The following is a 13,927-nucleotide window of genomic DNA, read 5'->3' as shown; positions in this document are numbered from 1 at the left end:
CTTTTGTACTTCTCTAGACTGGTCTTTCTCAGTTCGATTACCAGATTACACGCCTATATTCATCGCTGAATTATTTGCTATAATTCTAGCGCTTCGTAATCTTCCTGCAAGCGAATCAGAAGCGGTCATACTTACCGATTCTCTCTCAGTATGCACTGCACTATCTACAGCAAAAAAATTTGACATTATTGAGTATGATTAGCAGTTTATTACCAGAAAACCTGAAAAAATTTCACTTGCTATGGATACCTGGCCACTGCGGGATTTATCCAAATGAGATGGCAGACTCGTTAGCCAAAGCATCTTTAAGTGGACCACTCTTACCTATTTTACCAGATTTCGCCTACGTAACAGAACTCAGATATAGAAATTCTTGTTTGCACAAAGAAATAGAAAAATTATCATTGGATAAAGTCAGAGACTTCGTTCATCTAAGATATTGCTGGAACAAACAGTGGTGTGTATCTCGGCAGTTAGAAATTACAATCACCAAATTACGATGCAGAATTCCGCATCTGAATTACTACCTACATAACGCTAGACTAACAGCATCTCCGTTGTGTCTCTTTGGCAAGGAATCGGAATCAATAGATCATTTCTTTTTATCCTGTCAACGTTATGCTTATCAAAGGAAAAGATACCTGGTCTAACCAAATGAGAAGCTAGGTTTAAAAATAAACGTGGAAGTAATTTTATCCTTCGGAGGGATTACATTAGGTTATAGCCACAGGGAAGTTTTCTCTGGTGTGTGCGAGTACATAATGGAAACAAAGAGATTAATTACCCTGTTAGCCTATTATTATCTACGGCTACGAGACTACCCGAATGCCTGACTTAGCACACTTGATGATCCTGCCGCCCGGTTCTTGGCCGATCCCCCTTTGTGGGCGAGTGCCAGCAAAGCTGAAGGTTCATCATCATCATCATCAGACCACGCGAACGACAGCGGCGGCGTCATTAGTGGGGAACATCTCTAAGCCTCATCTCCTGCAGAAGCCAAAGGTCGAACGTGTCCTACCATCACAGCGGACGTCTCCCATGTCACGACAGGGCACTCTAAGGAACAACGAGGCTGAATATGGTGAGAAAGGCGACATCGATTTGTTATGCGAGTGTGCATCCCACGAAAATTCGCAGAAATTAGTTGTCGTCGACTCTGGGGCCCCTGACATTGCCGCGGCAACAGTATCTCCTTTCAGCATGTCCGAGGAACGAAAAAGCTTGGACATCTTGAGCGTCGGTGCGCCCAACCAGTCGCCGAGTTCTCGGGCTATAACCCCATCAAATTCCTGTTCACAAAGTCAGCAAAGGTCGGGATCTCCGTCTGCGAAGGCGACATACCTCAACCCCGAGACCAAGGTGGACTCCCAAGTACCAGAGGCTTCCATCAGTAGCATCAACATTCCCCCTCATTTTGAATTGTCAGCGTCGAATGTAAAACGAGGCGACAAGACGCCAGTGGCGGTGTCAGTAGTAGCAGACAACTTGATAAGTATATTTGAAGCCAGTCACATATCAATCAGTCCGAGGGCACAGGAGTGCCCGCACTCCATAACCACACCTGGGGAAGTCGCAGCTTTTCCCGCGACGCCCTCTTCCACAAGCCTAGACATTCGAAGCCAACATGTGCCAGCTTCAGCAAAACACGCGCACCTCAATGAGTCTGTCGAGCTACCAGAAGCCACCATTCCTGACAAGATGACGCTGTCCGACACTCCCGATGTCGCAAGCCACGCGCGCCAGCGTGCCATGGTAACTGAGCCTTCTTTTGGGTCCGAGTCCACCGAGCCTCGTCACACCAAATTACCCGGAAGGGTCGACTCGAAGCTCGGAGAGAAGACTACAGACAAGACTTGTGAAGCATCCGCCTCTGGCTTCCCCTCCGATTCACTCTCGGCCAAAGCACCAAACGGTGCCGCGCTTCCTGGTAACCAGGAGCTCCCAAGCGATGACCTTTGCACTGACCCGCATGAGCCGCCGGTGGAGCCGACCTTACCTGAAGATGTGACCAGCACACCTCGCTTCCCGTTGGCCACACTGATCGTGATCATGCTGCAAGTTCAGGCTCACTTAAACTTCTTGCGCGAGGACTACCCCGAGCGATGCGCCAGCGTGGCAACCGTGTTTCGCGAAGGTCGCTGGGAGCGGGTGGCGACCGCGGCGTTCCACCACGGCGACGTCGTGCACATTACGGCCAACATCACGTCCTTCTTCTTCAAGGGCCTCGTAATCGAAGCCGCGCTCGGGACTAAGTACTTCGTTGGCGTTCTCCTGATAGTCATCGCGCTGGTGGGCTTGGTGAACGTGCTCCTGCTCCGAGTCGTCTGCGCCGTCGCCGGAACGACCCAGCTGGAAACGAGCTGCATGCACACGTTAGCGGGCGTCGCACTGGCGCTGGAGTTGCTGCACCGCGAGTACTTACGAGGATCGATCATCCACCTCGGCAAGCTGGTGTTCAGGGTGAGGCCGTGGACGTGCGTGCTCCTGGAACTTCTCATTCTGTACGCGTCGTCTGCGAGGAGCTTCGTGCCGATGTTCAGCGGTCTGCTCGTGGGTTTGCTCCTGGCTGAAACGTTGGCGCTGAGCCGAGTGATCAGGTGCGTTTTTTTCTTAATTTTGCGACGTCACTGATTACGCTAAAGCATCGTAGTCGACACAGAAATTTTTGAAGTGATGCTGACTTTGTCTACCCTGTGCCGTCGTCGTTGTAGCAGTAGCCGTAGTTGCACGCAGCTCACGTGACTACAGGATGATGTAAGGATGTAAAAAATTTTAAGGATGATGCATTTGACTTTGCTAGCCAGTTTAGTGTATATTCGTACATTTGCAGCCTCATGACAGTTTTCACAACATGAAACTGGCTGTTTCTTTATTTGTTTTTTTTTTCACAGCTTCTTACGCATGCACAAGCGGATTGGTCATGTTACGTCTGCAGATTGTATGCCTATACCCTGTTGGGGAGCTTTAGAACTTTCTAAACGAAGTTAAACAGAAAAGCTGGTTCTAGAACGTAACTGGAAATAATCTATTCGTTTATTGTGATACGCTTCCACTCATAATAAGCTCGCAATAAGCTCGTAATAAGAACTCGCTCTACGCGACGCCAACAGGCAAAGACTGTGTGTTGCACACTCGCTGTCATGGCAATACACTAGCGGCGCTCACTAAAATTTCCAGATTTAGTCCACTTCTTTTTTTTTTAAATTCACATTATTACTGCTGATAGCTATACTTGGGCGCAATGTCTGTTAGTTATCATTTATACTGTTTAAAGTAGAAAAAAAAGCCCTTAAATTTCCGCTTCTTTCCTATATTCATAGCGAGGACATCGTTCCGACATACTTCATGCATTCAGGTAATATGCGAACGGTTATTATGGTTCAGCTACCAGCTCATAATAAGACCACATGATACGTGGCGTCAACAGACAGAGAAAGTGTGTTCCACACTCGCTGTTTTGACTACTAGGGGCGCCAATAACACTCCCGGTTTAAACATATGTACCTCATCAGGTGGACGAAACGACAACGGACGCTGTAGCTCAGTTGGAGAGCATTGGGCGCGTTTTTCGAAGATGGCAGGTTCGGTCCCCCTGCAAGGCAGCTTATCTTTTCGTCCATATTCTTTCTTCAGATGTTCAATAGTAATTGAGACTCCTTTCCTTGGCGTCATTGTCTGTTCTCGTTAATACTTCCAATTAACCATTTCGTTTCACGTAGGACATAGCCTGTGTGTCGGAACATTTGACCCGTTAATCGGAGTGAACTAATTCACTCACTGTTTATTCAGACGAAAACAAAGATTGCCTAGGTTGAAGTGACTAAAGGCATATTATCTCTGTCTGGCTAAGGTTCCTCCACCCACACATTTGCTCAGGTGAAGTGGAACAAAGATACAAATTTTATTCTGCTTTTAAATGAGGGGACACAAAATTCAAATTCAATAAGTATAACAGATGTCGAAACATACGTTTTAAAGGAACACCTCACAGTTATCACCAAATAGCATTAGCAAGATAAAAGAATATATCTATAAAAAACTGAAACAATAAGAAATTTCTGACAGAATTACTAAGTACCATAAATAAATACATTTGAAAAGAAAGAAATTGTGCAACTAAGACACAAAAGAAATATTTATAATAAATATACAATTATGGCTCCTTACAAGTAAGCAAGTACATCTGCAATTCCGTCAATAAGGTTAATAAGCTCGCATGTCACGTCAACAGCTGGAGACCGTTGCCTTCTTCACGCAGGCTGCCGCGTAAGTCAGGGCGCCTGTACATCTGGGGTGTTCCTGGAACGGCCGTGACTAGCGTGTTCATAGCCTGCGCCTGCTTCGTGCACGCGTCTGGCCCGTACCCCGTGCTTCAGTCCGTCGACCAGAATATGGGGACGTTCAAGCACTCGGTGTGGCAACCATTCGTGGTTTCGTCGGTCTACGTGGGAAACGCTTGTCACCTGGCGTACACCCTGCTGTCTTTGCTGGCTGTCGGCCAGAAGCTAGAACGAGACATTGGGCACTACAGGTGAGGTATGGGCGGTTTTCTGTAAGGCATCTAGGTGCCACCATATTGGGCGGTTAAGCCTGTGGTTTCTTGTTTCTGTATATCGCAACGTGAATGAACAAGGTCATGAAACATTGTATGCATCACGTACCCCAACCGTTTTCATGCGTGTGCGCCTAGTGTAACACTGTTTATGTTTAAAACATAAAGGTTAACAGCCCAGTATGTCGGCACTCACACCCACAATTAGTCTATACAGAGTGGTTCTTCGAAGGGTTACCGAAAGCAGCAAGCAAACTTGGCTTGTTGGATTTTGTTTGCCAATGAGCAAGAAGCACGGCAGAGAAGTGACAACTATCAGTGCGTTAAACCGAGACAGGCACGCGTTGTGCCCATTGACCAACGGAAAGAACTCCTAAATTGCTAGCATAGTTTTACCAGGGGATTTGTTCCTGCATGCGTGTTGAATTAGTTAGCTCTCAAAAGATAACCTCGACAGAATCGAAACCAGCTGCAGCTCGACTCGCGGTGATGCTCGAATTACACTTTAATATCTTTAGAACCCTATCAAGAAAACCCTAGGTCTCCAGCACGCGGCCTACGTACTTTTCAGAGTGGCCGGGCCCCCACATGACTGTCTTCGTTCCATATTTTAGGCCAGGCATCCCAGCCTATCAACACTCGTTCAAAATAACTTGCTCTCGGAAATGAAAATTTGAGCTCGGCCTCCTTTCTGCGTATTCGTGCATATTGCGCTTGTTTCATCATGAACCTGTACCAACATGCCCAACTCGCAATTATCCTAGATCCAGAGGTATGCCTATGCAATTTCTTGACGATGATAGTAGCTAGACCTATTGTGATAAGTACTAGTGTCTCCTAGCTTTATTTCTGGAAAACGGTGGCGATATTTGACTCCATGTAATAGAGCCCACGCTTTTAATCTTGTTCCGCAGGTTTCTAGTCCTGTTTCTCGGACTTCTCAGCGCCGTCACCGTAGTCCGATACAACGTGCCCGCCATCGTTTGGAGGTACGTCCTGCTTCACCGGGACCCTCTTCCCGCCACGTTTTTGGGTCAATCCGGCAGCGACTGCGGAAGCGCCCTGTTCAGCACGGTGCTGGCTATGAAGGCCGTCCAGTACATGGGACGTCCACCTTCACTCTACGAGATGGCCTCGTTCCCGGTGCACGTCCCCTTCTGGCCGGGCCTCGTGCTCGAAATGGCGCTGCTCCATCTACAGTCGGCGCCGGGCTCGAGCTTCGGACACGTCGTCGGCGTTCTCCTCGGACTCGCGGTGGCGCGATTCGGGTGGAAGAGGCTCAGCTGCCCGGATAGGGTGGGAATGCTCACCTCGAGTCTCGGAGGCCGTGTCAGCTAGGCTATGGATCGCCTGGAACGGCCTCAATGCGCAACCATCGCTGCTTATGGCACCGACTGTCGTAACCATGTAATAAATTGATTCTGCGAATTGTAATGGCAATGTGTCAACCAAGCTGCTGCATCGCTACGACGCTTTACTGCCGGCCCGAAAGTAGCGGGATTGAATTCCGGCTGCGACGGCTGCATTTCCGTGCAGACCTAGTGCTAGACGCCCGTGTATTTTAGGTGCACGTTAAATAGCGGGTTGCTGAAGTTTCGAAGCTCTCTATTACGGGGTCTCTCACAATCGTATCGTGGGTTTACGACGTAAAATCCATAAATCATTGCCATCTATGGGGCCAGCTGATGGCTTTCATATACGTCTATTTTTACCTCTGGACAACCACAATATAACCCACAGTTGAAATGGTTGTTAATAAATATCGTTTTATTTACTGCCAAGCCACCGGAAGACATTGCGATAAGCTATTCGCGCCAAAATGTTTTATGCGACGATGAACCTTTTGAACCAGACGCACTGTAGCTTTTTTTTTTCACAGCATGTGACAGCCTCAGGTATATAAAGAACCCTTAAAGCACCCAGAGGTCCGAATTAAGTTTTGGTGTTGCAGTACCGTGCGAGTCTACCACGAACACGTAGCCCGGGCAACGTTTTCGAATCACGCGTTAGGTAATTTTAGGCCAACTGTCCCAACCTCAGCAACTTGCTTCGCAGATGGTCGAGACGAAATCTTTTTCAAAAAAAAAAGCTTCTTATTTACTAGAATAAATTTAGTATAAAGGTTTTCAAAAATCAAACATGTTCATTAAAACAGTCTTTTTTCTTCTTTTATTCTGCAATAATCTAAGAAATTGCGTGAGCACTACCTGTTACTACGGAGGCTAGAAAGTTCCAGCCTCTCTACTGTTACTTAACATGTCGAAATTCTGAACAAATTTTTATGTAGCAAGGCGCCGCTTGTTTCATGAACGATCCCCCATGGTGGGTTGCGCCAGTATAAAGGGGCAACCAGTCAATAGATCGATCTACTAAAAGTGAAAAGCGTTGCCTAAAGAATATTTTTAACGAAAAAAATTTTTTAGTAACACAAGTAGCGTGTGAATTATTTAGGAGAGGTCAAACCATAGCTCGTGAAACGTGTCGTCGAAACATCTCTTGTTCGTAAGTTACATTAGAACCAATTTTTTCTTTAGAATGACGGTATGACGGTAGGATTTTTACTTAACTTTATTAGACATTGGGACATGTCTCAGTTTTCCTTCCTAGTTACCTCACCTATTGAGCGTACTACAAATTCCGACGCATCTTGCCACCGATCAGTTTATCGATGACCGACGCTCTGTGATCCGAATACGCACAGAGCGTGCATTTTTTGCAGTAATTTGAGCTTCCGTTTTACAGCCACGAGTTCGGTGAAGTAATGAGTTTCACACTGAAGACGCCGACTGCCCCCTTTTGTTCACATAACGACCCGTGGCCGTGTATTATATTGCCACACGTGTTATTTGGTGTGCTTGTTTTAAACCCACTGACTGTGAGTAATACTCGGCGCAGATCGCGCCTCGGTATTCGAGAAGCTTCCCGTTTGTAGTAAAGCATTTCGTTAGAATTACGTGCAGGACGTGAACGCTCAAGATTATTCTAGAGGCTGCACAGCTACTAGTAATAAGGCTGTATAAAGTTCGACGCGCGAGGTATAAAAGACGGCCCGTCCCAACGATGGTCAACTAATCAGCCGCGGCCGACGCTCTGTTCGCCACTGCCCGTGCCCATGTGTATCGCTTTAATCTGAGTTTCCGTTCACTGACCTCAAGTTCGGCCAAATAAACAGACTCATCTTGGACATACAGTATGCTCCCTTCGTCCACGTCCTGACCCCGGAACATCTGGTGTAAGTGCTTCCCGTTCTATGTACCGAACACCCTCATCAAGCCGTGAACCCAGCCCACGTTTCAGCATTGTGACCCGAAGTTCTAGAGGCCCTCCACGACAACCCAATGGCTGGCCACCTTGATTTTTCCCGCGCGCTTGCCAGGATACAAGAAAGGCACTATCGACCACGCCTTACTGCCGACGTCAATCATTACGTAAGGACCTGCCGAGATTGCGAATGACGGAAGACACCACCGACTAGGCCAGCTGGACTCCTGCAGCCAATGGAGCCATCTCGCCGGCCATTCCAGCAAATCAGCATGGACTGAGGCCGTTCCTGACGTCGAATTCCTGGAACAAGTAGATCGTTCTAGCTACTGACTACCTCACCCGCTACGCCGAGACAAGGTCATTGCCCAAAGGCAGTGCCGCCGAGGTAGCGAAGCTCTTCGTCGAGAACATCGTCCTACTCATGGCTAACCCAAGCGATCTTGAGATACAGCCAAACAAGCCACCACTGCACCACCGCCTACCACCCACAGACCAATAGTCTCACCGAACGTCTCAACAAGACCATCGCCGACGTGGTGGCCATGTACGTCGAGCACAAGACCGGGACTGCCATCCTTCCGTACGTGACCTTCGCGTACAACACGGCCGTACAAGAAAACAGGCAGATGACGCCTTACAGGTCGTTAATAGAGTTTCTGTATATACTCCCTACGGGAGCAGAGTTGCGTATAGTTCCGCCTTTATGTTCAACGGCTGTGCAGTGAAGCCACTCGTCGCGCGTGCTGGAGACAATTACCTACAGAGCTATATATGTCCCGGCACGGGCGACGTGCTGCGGACTTGTCCACACGCGCTGCGCAGTTTTGCACTTTTGCAGGGAAGCAGTATATTACTGTAGATTCTAACGAATGACGTCCACGAACGAAACGACGCGGCAAACAATATCGGAGCGGTGGGCAGATTGCACCACCAGAGCTCTCAGATGCGTGCTGCAATAAAGCAGCTCAAAAGTTAGTATGACTGACAACTGCATGGGCGAATTGGTATAAATTAGTACTGCTGACACGGCGCCACAAGGTAATATGAATGCACAAGAAATTGATTGATTTGTGGAGTTTAACGTCCCAAAACCACCATATGATTATGAGAGACGGCGTAGTGGAGGGCTCCGGAAATTTCGACCTCCTGGGGTTCTTTAACGTGCACCCAAATCTGAGCACACGGGCCTACAACATTTCCGCCTCCATCGGAGATGCAGCCACCACAGCCGAGATTCGATCGCGCGACCTGCGGGCGAGCAACCGAGTATATACCTTAGCCCCTAGACCATCGCGGCGGGGCGAATGCACAAGAAAGGAACACAAAACACAAGCGCTTGTGTTTCACGTTCGTTTCTTCTGCTTTCGTCGTCACCTTGTTGCGCCTTTCAGTAGTATGAGCTCAAAAGTTCACTTTTCTGCGCAGTAATTTGCAACAGTTTAAGAGCGGTGGGATTACTTTTGATCAGCACGCACACGACTTTATTTTCCCCTGGCCGTAAGGCAAACATTAGTAGTCTTCAAGGGAGTTCTTAATTCACGCACGCATGGTCGACAATGTGAATGCATTTTGACCGCCGATGCCAGCTGACCGGCGGTCGTCGACAAAACATCATTGTACGAGTGGTAACGCTGGCGATCCCTGACAAACTGCGATGAACCATCGTTCACACCTGTTTGACTGTTCTAAAAAGTGGCGCCGAAAGTTAACTTCAAACAAACGTCCACGTGAACCACGCATTTGGTGCAGCACACATTATAATGACCAAAGCGAAAGCCTTATATGTCTTTTGGTGACACTACTAGTACTGCGTCAAATAATACACCAAATATCAATGAAAGCATGCCTAACTCCATTGAAATGGTGTCGAATGAATTTCATTATTTTACCCTCAATCGCACCTAGCTTTGCAGTTTGGGAATCGAGCACACCCTCCCCTACGGCGCCTCGCTCCCGTGAGTGCTGGCCACGTGCGGCTCGAGCGCTGGGAACATGGCCACCGTAGGTCTTTCGTCTGACGCAAGCCGCATGTTAGTTTTCCCCTAGGAGGTTTAAATAAAATTCGCTGGAGTGGAAGCTCCCGCAATATCTTGCCAGCAGAAGTGAAGCCAGCTTTCGCCACTGCCAAGACGGCGGCAACATGCTCTTTTCTTGAAGTGCCCACTTAGAGGTCAAGTGGTTTTTGATATGTTAGTGTAAATGCTACTTTAGTACTATAGTAAAAGATAGTTGTTCCCTACAAAATAACACACAGAAACGAGTATGGGTGACGGAATCTCCAAAGAACTTTGCCTCCAACTAGAGGCTTACTAAGGCAAACTAGTACCACTAAGACGCACTTGCAGCACTATGTGGCCGAAAAAGTTCCCACATTAAACTTGTTGAACGTGCCAGGAAAACACTCCGTTCTTTAGTGAAAGTCACAGCTTTCGCTGATGATATAACCCTGTACCTTTCAGATGAAGATAGCCTTTCACGCAGCCTGCATGTATTTTCCCAGTATGGCGACATTTCAGGTGCAGCGTTGAACATCTCCAAATCCCGGTATTTCTTCATTGGCTCTCCAAACTCCAGGCTTAGCGCCGGTGTTCCCATTCAGCCGGCCGCGTCCCTTCGTATTTTAGGTATTTCATACAATCACGACGGCATTTGCGAATCTGTTTGGTTAAACACTCTCGAGGAAGTAAGACTGAAAATTCAGGATGCACAGGATTTTGACTTCCCGCTTCTTGAGCGGAGGTACCTTGCGCAGACTGTATTTTGCGGTCGCATTTGGTACCTTTCTCACGTCGTGCAACCATCTTTACGTATCGTGCGAACACTACAGTCTGCTTTGTGTTCCTTTTTTTGGTCAGGCGGCACTGAGTTGGTCTCTCGCGCGGCACTGGGACAGCAGCGTGCTCAAGGAGGCTTTGCTTTCCCTTCAGTGTCCATACGCTGTCGGCTGCTGGCACTGCGTTTCCTTTTGCGCCTAGTGCAAGGGGAGGAATCTCCCGCACGAACGCTTGCATACTACTTTCTGGGTACTCACCTTCGCCATTTGATGCCTAATGCGCAACTTAACAGGGGGCCACAGTCAATAACACTTCCTGCGTTTTATGCAACAACTGTTGCATTTTTTCGCCATGTAAAGTCGAGCTGTCCTGGCATAGATGTTTTGAACAACCACATAGTTGAGACAACTGCTGCTTTGTTGCTTCCGTTGGTCCCGCCAGCCCGCCGTGCTCGCTCTAGACGGGTGTCTTGGAGCTCCTTAACGGCTTCTTTTCTGCCTGGACACCTTCGGGACTTCATGTGGCGCCTGGGATGGGGTGTACTTCCCACTCTCGACCGCCTCGAAAGGTGGAGAATAGTCCAGTCAGCAACATGTCCGAACTGCTCCCTTCGGGAAACAAATCAGCATTTTCTGAGGCATTGCATCATTGCTCGCGTTTTTTGGAGAGCCGTACATGCTGGATTTCCCTGCCTCAGAGTAAATCGCTTCCTTTCTTCTGGGCGTTGTTCGCGAGGCCGCTTCGCTTGTCTTCTCATTGTTGCCGGCGCTTTCTGCCTCTGGCGCAACCGCTGCGAGGCGGTTGCAGCGGGCCGCCGCCGCCGCGCGCTCTACCCGATCCTAGAACGATTGTACTCGGAGCTGCTGTCTGTTTTGTCGGAGGAGCTCTTCTTCCTCGGTGAAGAGGAATTTCTTCGGCACTGGTCTTGCCCTTTTGTGTCGGTCTATGACGGACGAGTGAAACTTGTCTTTCGGCCGGCCTGGTATTGGTAGGCTGAACTGTCGATGTGCCGGCAAAAATGGCATGCCAACATGTAAATATGCAAAATGCACATATTTATGTTTTATTTGTCTCTTGTTTACCTTGAAGTATTTTGTGGTTGTGTTTGAGTGAACCATCGAATGTACATGTTTTTTCAACGTCATCTCATATCCATGTTCATGTAAATGACGTCTGTCTTGTCATCATCGTTAGAGTATGTCTAAGACGGAAATGTTCTGTTGAGTGTTATTGACGTTTGTGGCAATAAATTTTTTCTAAACACAGCAGCTAAACAGTGACACTTTACAATGCCTCTAGTAACATGGCCACCACAGCCGCCATCTTGCCATATGCACGGCTTCACTCCTGGGCGATGACGTCCACTCCAGCATTTTTTTTTAGGGGCGAAGCTTCTTATAGCGGCACGCGTTCGTCCCTCGTAGCCGTTGTAGTAGTGTGTAACAAGTATAACATTTTGACCTCCAAGGTGGTGCCGGTGAGAGATTTCTTCTGTGCGTTGTTGAACAATAAAAGATAGTGCTTAATGCACATGTTAATGGCTGCTAAGGGGGAATGAGAGACAGGAGAATTCAGCTTTTAACGCACACGCTGAGAATTTTTTTATTGCTCAACAATGCACAGAAGACAAGAAAGGGTTGCTACGTTATACTCACTGGGCGTAACCTCCTAGGTTTTAGTAAGGTTTAGCGAGCGTTGGGCCGCAGTGCCATAAATACAGTGAACTAGTATATACCATGAACTCGAGGTGGTTAAAGGTGGGAAGTAGACCCGAAGCGCAAGCCGTAAGAAAGTGTGTGTGTGCCACCTCTCGTTCAGTCCTTGGAATGTCCGCTGGATGGCGGTGCTTCTATATGAGGAATATATGATGAAAAGATGCGATATGGTGGTACTTGGAGTGTTGAATAGGTGGACGAACGGACACACAGACAGATGCATGGACGGACGCATAGATGAACGTGCGGACGCTCGAACAGACGCACGCACGGACGAGCGGATGGACGCACGTGCGGCCACACAGACGCACGCAAGGATGGACGGAAGCAAGAACGAATGGACGGACGGATGCTTCGCCCCACTATCCATCATTCACTCCGTGGATATGCTGCCATTTTTTTTAAACCTCCTTGGTTTTTCATGGTCGGAGACGCGTGTCCAAACATGCCCAGACAACCCATCTCCTCCTCCTTGGGTGTCATGAGGGGGGCACGTGCCGGGCGGTGGAATGCGGCACAGGTGCGCGAGACCCTCGACGGTGAGCATACGCGGTACGAGATCATACATGAAGGATCACGTGGCAGCGACCCGAGCCGTAATGGGAAATGCCGGAGGATCAGCTGTTACTGTGCGTCGGGCTTTCGAACTTCGAAGTTAACCCCCGAATTCAGAGATGTTACTTGACTCGTACTTGACTCGTTCTTGACTCAAGACAGTCTTGCCGCTCGCCATAAATCGTTCTCGAACTTGCGGATGACTTCAAGGCGACTTGGCTCGGTCGAAGTCAGGACAAGTTTCAAGTCAGCTGCGGGGCTAGTTTGAAAGCGACTTCACACGTTATTCCAACATGGCCACCTCATGAATGGACGTCGCGTGAAAGGTAGCCGCTTTTGAGTTTGCTTGCCTCGTCATAAGCGTAGCATTTTTTTGAGGCGCACTGCCTGCCGAAGATTCTTGGAACCGCTTTACGTGACCAAGGAAATCCGATGGAGTTGTACGATGAGCAACAATTACACGCTAGGTACAGATTCATGAAGAACGCCGTGGGGAGGCTGCTCGTTATGTTGCCGCTCCGTGAAAGTGGGGACAACCGAAGACAGCCCGTGCATCCAGTGTTACAGCTACTGATGGCTCTCAGGTTTTACAGCGCTGGCACATTCCAACCAGTCACCGGAAATTTCGTCCGCATTCCGTAGTCGACAGTGTGCCGTGCCGTCGGAAAAGCTATGCTACTCATCGCGAAGCACCTGTAACGCGATGCTGGTGCGCTTTCCGCAGCCGGCGGACAGTTATGAAGTGGCTGAGTTTCCTTGCGTTACAAGTTGTGTCGACTACACACACGTGCGTATTAATAGCCCCGGTGTCGACAACGCCGAAGTGTTCCGTAACCGCAAAGGCTATTTCTGTTTTTCTATAACATGACGATATTTTCCGTCTCTTTCGGTAAAAAAAAAATTGACTCTGTGCTGTGTCCGTGTGCCTCGTCTATCCTTTCGTCCCGTCTAGGGCACTGTTTCTCGCTCAGAAAGGCATCGCTTGTAGCACAACGCTACGTAAAATTACACACACACATAAAAAAGAGGTGCCCTTATCACGGGTTTTCTTATCCGCGTCACCATCA

The 13,927-nt window shown here is 48.5% G+C and overlaps 1 protein-coding gene across 1 annotated transcript; it reads left to right on the top strand.

Annotated features, from left to right (window-relative positions):
* The first annotated feature begins 929 nt into the window (after positions 1 to 929).
* Positions 930 to 5,972, top strand: LOC142767003 (uncharacterized). The gene is made up of 3 exons (XM_075868216.1): positions 930 to 2,597; positions 4,259 to 4,531; positions 5,467 to 5,972. Exons 1-3 carry the CDS (start codon positions 1,039 to 1,041, stop codon positions 5,888 to 5,890), a joined length of 2,256 nt encoding a protein of 751 aa, XP_075724331.1. The 5' UTR covers positions 930 to 1,038; the 3' UTR covers positions 5,891 to 5,972.
* Positions 5,973 to 13,927: the final 7,955 nt, after the last annotated feature.

This window comes from Rhipicephalus microplus, chromosome 7 (assembly GCF_043290135.1).
Source record: "Rhipicephalus microplus isolate Deutch F79 chromosome 7, USDA_Rmic, whole genome shotgun sequence".
Classification (NCBI taxonomy): domain Eukaryota; kingdom Metazoa; phylum Arthropoda; class Arachnida; order Ixodida; family Ixodidae; genus Rhipicephalus; species Rhipicephalus microplus.
Note: the sequence above shows the minus strand (reverse complement) of the source record. Positions and strands in the feature narration are given on the sequence as shown.

Coding starts and splice junctions, on each gene's coding strand:
- LOC142767003 (XM_075868216.1), top strand. CDS start 1,039: ATGTCACGACAGGGCACTCTAAGGAACAACGAGGCTGAATATGGTGAG. Junction 2,598..4,258: donor GCGCTGAGCCGAGTGATCAG/GTGCGTTTTTTT, acceptor TTCTTCACGCAG/GCTGCCGCGTAAGTCAGGGC. Junction 4,532..5,466: donor CGAGACATTGGGCACTACAG/GTGAGGTATGGG, acceptor CTTGTTCCGCAG/GTTTCTAGTCCTGTTTCTCG.